This window comes from Salmo salar, chromosome 03, assembly GCF_965601325.2.
Source record: "Salmo salar chromosome 03, fSalSal1, whole genome shotgun sequence".
NCBI lineage: Eukaryota > Metazoa > Chordata > Actinopteri > Salmoniformes > Salmonidae > Salmo > Salmo salar.
In genome coordinates, this window is record NC_138293.1 from 52,084,001 (window position 1) to 52,093,997 (window position 9,997).

At 42.4% G+C, this 9,997-nt stretch overlaps 1 protein-coding gene across 3 annotated transcripts; it reads left to right on the forward strand.

Moving 5' to 3' along the window:
• The first annotated feature begins 980 nt into the window (after window positions 1-980).
• On the forward strand, window positions 981-8,659 carry mrps34 (mitochondrial ribosomal protein S34). Of its 3 annotated transcripts, none has more exons than XM_014192201.3 (5): window positions 981-1,105; window positions 1,799-2,002; window positions 2,442-2,597; window positions 4,076-4,118; window positions 7,857-8,659. In XM_014192201.3, the coding sequence occupies exons 2-5, from the start codon at window positions 1,838-1,840 to the stop codon at window positions 8,153-8,155; spliced, it is 663 nt and encodes a 220-aa protein (XP_014047676.2). In that variant the 5' UTR covers window positions 981-1,105; window positions 1,799-1,837; the 3' UTR covers window positions 8,156-8,659. The 3 variants fall into 3 exon arrangements, with proteins under 3 accessions (XP_014047676.2, XP_014047677.2, XP_014047678.2); XM_014192202.3 differs by having other exon boundaries at window positions 1,028-1,146; XM_014192203.3 differs by having other exon boundaries at window positions 1,059-1,353.
• The last annotated feature ends 1,338 nt before the right edge of the window (window positions 8,660-9,997 follow it).

The window sequence follows — 9,997 nt, forward strand, 5'->3', positions numbered from 1 at the left end:
TGTTTGGATCACAAAGAAGAACATTCTTGAGACACAGAAAAAATTAAAAGATGCTTGAGGAGTGCTTGACGCCATCTGTCAAGCATGGTGGAAGCAACGTGATGGTCTGGGGGTGCTTTGGTGGTGGTAGAGTGGGAGATTTGTACATGGTAAAAGGGATCTTGAAGAAGGAAGGCTATCACTCCATTTTGCAATGCCATGCCATACCCTGTGGATGGTGTTTAATTGGAGCCAATTTCCTCCTACAACAGGACAATGACCTGAAGCACAGCTCCAAACTATGCAAGAACTATCTAGGGAAGAAGCCGTCAGCTGGTAGTCTGTCTATAAAGGAGTGGTCAGCACAGTCACCGGATCTCAATGCTATTGAGCTGTTGTGGGAGCAGCTTGACGGTATGGTACCTAAAACGTGCCCATCAAGCCAATCCAATTTGTGGGAGGTGCTTCAGGAAGTATGGGGTGGAATCTCTTCAGATTACCTCAACAAATTGACAACTAGAATACCAATGGTCTGCAAGGCTGTAATTGCTGCAAATGGAGGATTCTTTGACAAAAGCAAAGTTTGAAGGACACAATTATTATTTCCATAAAAAAAACATTATTTATAACGTCTTGACTATTATATTATTATTACTATTACTATAATTCCTATTCATTTTGCAACTCATTTCATGTATGTTTTCATGGAAAACAAAGACATTTCTAAGTGACCCCAAACTTTTGAACGGTAGTGTACATATATTTTTAGAATATATTTTCCTTAATTATTCCCCACAATTCCTACCACCCCTACCCCAATTGGAGTAAACTAATAAACAATAACACTTGGGCTTCTACTTCCATCTTATACATATTATATACATTTTACAGAATCAATTTTACAATAGTTATATTTTGCTTGTTATAACTTCAATCTTTGCAAACAACGCAGAGCAAAAACTAAGTCTGGAGTGTCCCCGGAGTGACCACACCCAAAACGTTTCAAAGCGGAACGGTTTCTATCCCGGAACTAAGAAATGTATCAATAATTCTAGGGAGGAATTTTGTCCGTCGTTTGACAATTTCGGAGGAAGCAGTGTGTTGTGGAGGTCAAGTCAAGTCTCAGGTAGCTATCTAGTTATGCAAAATAAAACATCCCTTGGAAATGTAAGCAACTCTTTTTTTAATTTTTTTATTATGATAACAAGAATACTTTGTGTTGAATAGTGGAGTACTTAGATAGCCCGCTACCGTTAGCGTGTCATGCGCTCTTGCTAACATCTGTAATGTTAGCTAGCTTGCGATAGACAGATTGCCAGTGCCAGCACGTGAAATAGTAGCTAACCTAAGCGGACCGCATTTAGCTATTTAACGGTAATCATTATTCAATTTAACAGTATTGATTGTGATTCTTAATAAAGATGTTTGGCTTTAATGGGATTACCTACAGTATGATGACTAGGTACTTAATGACTAGAATGTTGCTATCTTACATAACAGTCAGACTCTTGAGGAGTACACTGAATGCAGGCCCAGGAAAAACTAGGGTTCCATGGTCTGGTGAATTTGGGTCTGTATCTACCTAGCTATCTGCTGAAACAGAATCATTAGTCCCAAATACACCAGACCAGAAACTCTGTTTTTACCTGGGTTTACATTCAGTGTATTTGGGTCATTCTAGTTTATCAAATCGGCGAGTGTCTCCCGGTTATCAGATCTGTGAATGTCTTCATTAGTACCCCTGTTGTAAAATGGTCAGAACTGTCTTTATTTACTCCTTTGTGAGCCTAACCCCTAATGTAACCACCCCCTCCTCCAGGTTCTGAAGGAGACCCAGTGACAACATTATTGACCAATCATGGTGAAGAAGAAGCGCATCCGCCTGATCGCTGAGATGGCCCGGAAGGTCCGTGTGTACCGGGAGCTTAAGAATCGGCCACGGGAGTCTGAGAAGTATGCACTGGACTACGACACCATGACGCGACCGCACACCAGGAAGACCCTGCCCGTGCTTGCCTGGCAGGTATGTGTGTGGGGCACCAGGTAGCCTAGAGGTTAGAAAGCAGGACCAGCAGCCAGAAGGTTGATGGTTCAAGCCCCAGGCCAGGTGTAAAAAGTGGGAACTTAACTAGCAACCAGAAATTATAGTTATTTCAATCAAATGAAAGCATACATGTTTGTTTTTATTAACAATGAATAATGAGTAGAAAGTTGTGGGTCTCTGATGCCAGATCCCATCGACTACTGTTGTTCCCTTGAGAAGGTTGCAAAATGCTGGTAAATTTCCCAAAAGTTTTCCTGAAATCCTGGTTGGTATGATTCCTGGATTTCCTGCTTATTTCTGCAAGATTCTGGGAACCTTCCGACTGTGTTTTCAGGAAAACCTGGGAATTTCAGAAACCTGTGAACACTAGCCCTCGAACAACGGGGGAAAAACCTAAAACTGCTTTATTTCTATTCAGGACGTGAGGAGAGAGAGCCGTCTCTTCTCTCTGCTGTCTGGCCTCAGGATGTTCGGGGTGGGCCACCTGTTCACACGCAAGTCCTGGCTGACAGAGCACCCTGAAGCACCTAGCTACTGGCAGGTCACCAAGGTCAAGGTGGACTATACTGCAGAAGTGAGTGGGGTGGGGGGTGGAAAGGAGTTGCAGGGGTAGAGGGTGAAGGGGAGTGGAGGCTTATAACACTGTTATTACACTATTACACTGACTATAAAGTCTCATACTTTTGTGTATATATAGTGTATGTATGTGGACACCACTTCAAATGTATGGATTCGGCCATTTCAGCCTCACCCGTTGCTGACAGGTGTATAAAATCGAGCACACCGCCATGCAATCTCCATAGACAAACAATGGCAGTAGAATGGCCTTACTGAAAGAGCTCAGTGACTTTCAACGTGGCACCGACATAGGATGCCACCTTTCCAACAAGTCAGTTTGTCAAATTTCTGCCCTGCTAGAGTTGCCCCGGTCAACTGTAAGTGCTGTTATCAGTTGGTAGAGCATGGCGTTTGCAGCGCCAGCATGGTGTGTGCAATGCCAGGGTTGTGGGTACGATTCCCACGGGGGGGCAGTACAAAAACAAAATGCATGAAATGTATGTATTCACTACTGTAAGTCGCTCTGGATAAGAGCGTCTGCTAAATGACTAAAATGTAAATGTAAAAAATGTGAAGTGAAAACGTCTAGGAGCAACAACGGCTCAGCCGCAAAGTGATAGGCCACACATACTCACAGAACAGGACTGCTGAAGTGCGTAACAATCGTCTGTCCTCGGCTGCAACACTCACTACCGAGTTCCAAACTGCCTTTGGAAGAAATGTCAGCACAGGAACTGTTCGTCGGGAGCTTCATGAAATGGGATTCCAGGGCCGAGCAGCCGCACACAAGCCTAAGATCACCATGTGCAATGCCAAGCGTCGGCTGGAGTGGTGTGAAGCTCGCCGCCATTGAACTTTGGAGCAGTGGAAAGGCATTCTATGGAGTGATGAATCACGCTTCACTGTTTGGCAGTCCGACAGACGAATCGTGGTTCGGCAGATGCTACCTGCCCCAATGCATAGAGGAAGAATAATGGTCTGGGGCTGTTTTTCATGGTTTGGTCTAGGCCCCTTAGTTCCAGTGAAGGGAAATCTTAACGCTACAGCATTCAATGACATTCTAAGCGATTTTCTTCTTCCAACTTTGTGGCAAGTGTTTGGGGAATGTCCTTTCCTGTTTCAGCATTGCAGTGCCCCCGTGCACAAAGCGAGGTCCATATAGAAATGGTTTGTTGAGATCGGTGTGGAAAAACTTGACTGGCCTGCACAGAGCCATGAACTCAACCCCATCGAACTCCTTTGAGATGAATGGGAACACCGACTATGAGCCAGGCCTAATTGCCCAACATCAATGCTCGACCTCAATGGAAGCAAGGTCTAACATCTAGTGGAAAGCCTTCCCAGAAGAGTGGAGGCTGTTATAGCAGGAAAGGGGTGACTAACTCCATATTAATTAATAACCATGATTTTGAAATGAGATGTTCGACGAGCAGGTGTCCACATACTTTTGGTAATGTAGTGTACATGTTTATAACTCTGCTGCCTTCTCTGTAGAACATGGACCATGGCAGAGCATGGGGAGTCCTGACCTATAAAGGTGAGATTTTTCGATTCACACATCCTATATCATGCTCTCTTCCTGAAGAAAGAATAGGTTTGGCTTTCCTCGGTAGTACTCTGTAGTACCGACATGTGATTCATGATAGTGGTCGTGAACAGATAAGAGATGACAACCTTTTTATTTGTTTTCACAGAATGACATTTCAGCAGCTTTTCATATGCCTCTCTGTCATTGCATAATCTCTCACAGATGAAATAATGCCGAGGTTTAAGTTTCTTCAGCATTAACTTCGTCCCCAGGCTCGAATTGCTGGCACGTAGAGCCCGGTAACAGTTTAAGTGCTTATTGACGATAGTATCTTCTGACCGGGGGAGTTTTTTTAAGAGTTAATATATTTTAAAAAGTTACATTATTACACCTTTATAGAGTTAGGGTTCCATGTTACAGCGCTTGTTTATGGAAAACACTGACGGAAGAATTAGCTGATTTAGTTATCTGTGTGTCCGAACACCTGTGTGTAAACAGAAGATGGAAGCCACAAACGTGTTGTAACTGAAAAATACTATCGGCTCCTGTAGACCAACTACTGGGCTAGACAACAGTGTGCATTAATGTGGGACTTGAAAGGGGTGTAGTTAAAATTGAGGCGGGAGAGAGAGAGCCTGCTACAGCTGTAGCCTTAGCCTATTACACTGAACAAAAATATAAAGGCAACATGTAAGGTGTTGGTCTCATTAGCTGAAATAAAAGATCACACAAATTTTCCATACACACAAAACGCTTATTTCTCAAATGTTGTGCACAAATTTGTTTACATAGCTGTTAGTGAGCAATTCTACTTTTCCAAGATGATCCATTGACCTGGCAGGTGTGGCATATCAAGAAGCTTATTAAACAGCATGACTTTACACAGGTGCACCTTGTGCTGGGGACAAATGCCACTCTAAAATGTCCAGTTTTGTGTCACAACGCCACAGATGTCTTAGGTTGATAGAGCGTGCAATTCGCATGCTGACTGCAGGAATGTCCACCAGATCTGTTGCCAAAGAATTTAATGTTAATTTCTCTCCCATAAGCCACCTCAAATATATATTTAGAGAACTTGGCAGTACTTCCAACCGGCCTCACAACTGCAGACCACATTTAACCACACTGCCCAGGACCTCCACATCTGGCTTCACTTGCAGGATCGTCGGAGACCAGCCGCCCGGACAGCTGATGAAACAGTGGGTTTGCACAACCGAATAATTTCTGCACGAACTGTCAGAAACCGTCTCAGGGAACCTGATCTGCGTGCTCGTCATCCTCACCAGGGTCTTGACCTGACTGCAGTTCGACGTCGTAACCGACTTCAGTGGGCAAATGCTCACCTTCGATGGCCACTAACACACTGGAGAAGTGTGCTCTTCACGGATTAATCTCGGTTTCAACTGTACCAGGCAGATGTTAACGTGAACAGTGTGCCCCATGGTGGCGGTGGGGTTATGTATGGGCAGATGCCAACGTTGTGAACAGAGTGCCCCAGGAATTGTCCGTAGAGCTCCGAGACAGGATTGTGTTTTGGCACAGATCTGGGGAACAGTACCAAAAAATGTCTGCAGCATTGAAGGTCGCCAAGAACACAGTGGCCTCCATCATTCTTAAACGAAAGAAGTTTGGTTGGAACCACCAAGACTTTTCTTAGAGCTGGTCGTCCGGCCAAACTGAGCAATCGTGGGAAAAGGGGCTAGGTCAGGGAGCTGACCAAGAACTCGATGGTCCCTCTGACAGAGCTCTAGAGTTCCTCTGTGGAGATGGGAGAACCTTCCAGAAGGACAACCATCTCTGCAGCACTCCACCAACCAGCCCAGACAGAAGCCACTCCTCAGCAAAAGGCACATGACAGCCTACTTGGAGTTTGTCAAAAGGCACCTAAATGACTCAGATCATGAGAAACAAGATTCTCTGGTTTGATGAAACCAAGATTGAACTCTTTGGTCTGAATGCCAATCGTCACGTCTGGGGGAAACCTGGCACAATCCCTACGGTAAAGCATGGTGGTGGCAGCATCACGCTGTGGGGATGTTTTTCAGAGGCAGGGACTGGGAGACTAGTCAGGGTTGAGACAGAGATGAACGGAGCAATGTACAAAGAGATCCTTGATGAAAACCTGGTCTAGAGCACTCAGGACCTCAGACTGGGGTGAAGGTTCACCTTCCAATAGGCAACGACCCTAAGCACACAGCCAAGACAACGCAAGAGTGGCTTGGGCGCAAGTCTCTGAAGGTCCTTGGGTGGCCCAGCCAGAGCCCGGACTTGAACCCGATCTAACATCTCTGGAGAGACCTGAAAATAGCTGTGCAGCTACGCTCCCCATCCAACCTGACAGAGCTTGAGAGGATCTCCAGAGGAGAATGGGATAAACTCCAAGTACAGCTGTGCCAAGCTTGTAGTGTCATACCCAAGAAGACTCAATGCTGTAATAGCTGCCAAAGGTGCTTATACAAAGTACTGAGTATGATATATGATATTTCTGTGTGTAATTTTTTATAAATTAGCAAAAAATTTAAAAACCTGTTTTTGCTTTATCATTATGGGGTATTGTGTGTAGATATTTTAGAATAAGGTTGTAACGTAACAAAATGTGGAAAAAGTCAAGGGGTCTGAATACTTTCCGAAGGCACTTCTGAAAGTACATGCAATTTTCACGTATTCTGCTGCAAAACTGTCATAAACAAATCGCAAGTATCAGACACCGCAAGTTCCCAGCTGCTATATCTAGCCAATGCCACATTGACATTATCACACCCCTGGTCAGCCACTATTGGCATAAAAAGCCAAACCTAACATATCTGCCAATTAATTGCACAAGATGTGCAAGTTTGTCCATCACTCCGTGTGCAGCTAGTTGATGTGTTTACCGTCTTGTGGGTTGATAGAAATACTTTCCCAAAAACCTTCTCATTAAATTTTAACTGCAAAGTAGGCTTACCTGGCAGAAGTATATCATGAGTAAGTATATCATTTGTATCTATTAATTGTTATTTGCAAACTTGACATGAAATGAGCTGCAGCAGTACAGAACCATGACTAGACCGGAGATTAGATGGCACATTCCTTAATCGCACATGTTTACACGCACGTTTTTTTTGTTTGTTTTCTTCCAGACCTAAAAAAAAGTGTCTTCAGATTTAAGCATTGACATGAATTGGAACATCAACTTAGTTATTTGTCTACAAACAATTGTAATTTTGGGAGTAAAAAACAAACAATATAAAATCTGGGAAAATAAAACGGAACATAATTTGGGAAAATATTAAACAGAATTTTGGGGGGGGAAAGATTTTATAGGGCCCCCCTTAGAGTTGTTTATTAACAATTTTTTACCAGCTATATTGACAGAGAACAGTACACTAAGGACCCGGGGAAGAGTTGCAGGGGAGAGGACAAGAGAAGAATGTGCCTATTTGAAAGCTTGAAAAAAATGTGTAGCTCTCGACATGTTTAATTTTCTCATGCTAGAAAAGGTTGGAGACCCCTGTGCTAGATGGTGATGGACTGAGAGAACAGTCAATTAAAACCAGTGGCTGTTTTCGCAGCTCCTGCCATAGACTCCCAGTCAAGTCCCGTTCTGAGGCGCTGTGAAACCAGACGTCTCGACAGAGAGAGCTGGCTGATGGGCCAGACTACCTCCGCATTACTGTCATTTGACATATTTATCACAGCAGTGGTTGTGAAAAGAGATTAAGAAAAGATGACCAAGTCACCATTGTGTGTATTATTTTTTTTCCACAGGCAAGCAGGAGAGTGAAGCGAAGGAGATAGACAAGGTGATGTACCATGACTGGCGTCTGGTGCCCAAACATGAGGAGGAGCAGTTCAAACTCTACAACCCTGTTCCCGAGCCCCCCATACGCTATGTGTCATACCCGCCCCTGCTCCGTGCCATGCTCCTCGCCCAGCGGCAGAAAGATGAGCTAGGGTCGGCGGCTGAGGAGCCAACCTTACCCCTAAAGAGGGATGTCCTACTCAGCAAAGAGTACTTCAGAAGTCAGGAGAAAAAGAGGGAGAGGCAGGAGGGGACAGCAGTGTGAGAGAGGGGTCAAGAGGAAAGGGGATGAAAGGTTACCTACAAGGGACTGTGATGTCAACTTAGATAGATCATAGGCTGCGTTCTGTTTCTCAAAGTATTGAATTGGTGTAAGCATGACGTTTTGACCATATCCTTTGCACCAATCCATTCCTTTTAAATCCATGAGAAGGTGTAGGAGTGCACATCTCAGGAAAAGGGTAGAGAATTGGACCACAGCTATAGCCATTTTCCTTTACATTCATATGAGCCTTCTATAACAATTCCTCTGAATAGAAAGAATTTGGATCATCAGATGGACTTGAGTGACAGCTTGCTGTAAGGTTTCCACAACTGGCACTTGTCTCTTATGCATATTGTGATGTGATGCTTGTGTGTTTGTATTGTAAATAATAAAATATAATACTACATTATGAAAAGAATGGGCACTCTTACTTTTTCTTAAAACGGATTCATTCTAACTGGATGACTGGGTTAAGATCGATAATAAATAAAAACTATTGTCCCACCCATGTAAAAGCAATTATTATTCCATATCCATCTCGACAACTCTGATATAATGTCTTTGTCAAAGTTGCCAGGATGTCACTTGTCCTACTCAAAATCAGTACACTCGTAAAAATTTAAACATTGCGAAACTTCTATTCAATCAAATAAACCTTTTGCTTGATACGGGCTAAACGAAATACATGTTTTTAAACTCGTAAGAATGTTTCAGATTAACTACATGGTCACTCATTAGATGGTTCTCCAATTGAACGTGTTCCCGCATATAAATACTTAGGCGTATGAGTTTGACGTTTAAAAACAGATTGTGCTTTTCTCTAAGCAGTTGGAAGCAGATTATTCAGTCAACCTTTTTATCTGTTCTTGATTATGGTGATATTATTTATCAAAGTGCAGCTTCTACTACTCTTAAACCTTTGGATGCCATCATTTAGTGCCCGTCGTTTTGTTACAGTGACAGTTTTGATACTCATCACTACATCCTGTATCAAAAGGTTGGCTGGACTTTGCTGAAGACCTTTATAGAGCTCTATATTAGTCCCTTTTTTTGTTTACAAGGCCCTACTTCATACTTCTGTCATATCTAACTTTTCTGTTGAAGCATAGACACCTGAGTTGCCTAATCCATTCACAGGATTGGTTAACTCTTGAGGTTCCAAGGATCTCCACCGAGCTAGGTAAATCTGCTTTTAGTTTTAATGCACTGTATCGCTAGAACAGAATTCTAAATACATTTCACCCTTGATGTTCTGTTGCCATTCGGGCAATTTAAAGTATTGATTGGGGACGTATTTGTGGAGGCATGTCACTTTGTTTTACAATTTTTGAATAGTTTTTATATTTTTTGTTTTGCATCTTTTATTTTATTGCAGAAAAACCAGTATACAAACAGACAATGATAACATATGCTAGGGGTACAAAAAATTACAGATTATACAAAGACCTTAAAAGAAACACACACATTGATTGTTTTAAAAGTTTTCTTATTAGAATAATGTAGAGGAGTCTTAATGTACTGCTCGAATTCCTTATAGAAAACACGTAAGAGTGTTTTTCTATTCGTGAATTTACATTTATGAATATTACATTTTGCCATTAGCACAATTAGATTTTAGGTAAAATTGTTTTTCTTTATCCATATTATGGTTAAGGAAACTGAGCAGCACATTCTCCAATAAAAAACAGGAGTCATCAAGAATATTAACAATTAAAGCTATGAATATCTTTCCATAATTTTTTTACATGTAGACAATGCCAAAATAAATGCAGAACTGTTTCTGGATGCTCAACACAAAGGAGAGTTAATGTCTTTTTTGAGTTTCTTCAGGTAATGATTTGC

Coding starts and splice junctions, on each gene's coding strand:
- mrps34 (XM_014192201.3), top strand. CDS start 1,838: ATGGTGAAGAAGAAGCGCATCCGCCTGATCGCTGAGATGGCCCGGAAG. Junction 2,003..2,441: donor TGCCCGTGCTTGCCTGGCAG/GTATGTGTGTGG, acceptor ATTTCTATTCAG/GACGTGAGGAGAGAGAGCCG. Junction 4,119..7,856: donor GGGAGTCCTGACCTATAAAG/GTGAGATTTTTC, acceptor TTTTTTCCACAG/GCAAGCAGGAGAGTGAAGCG.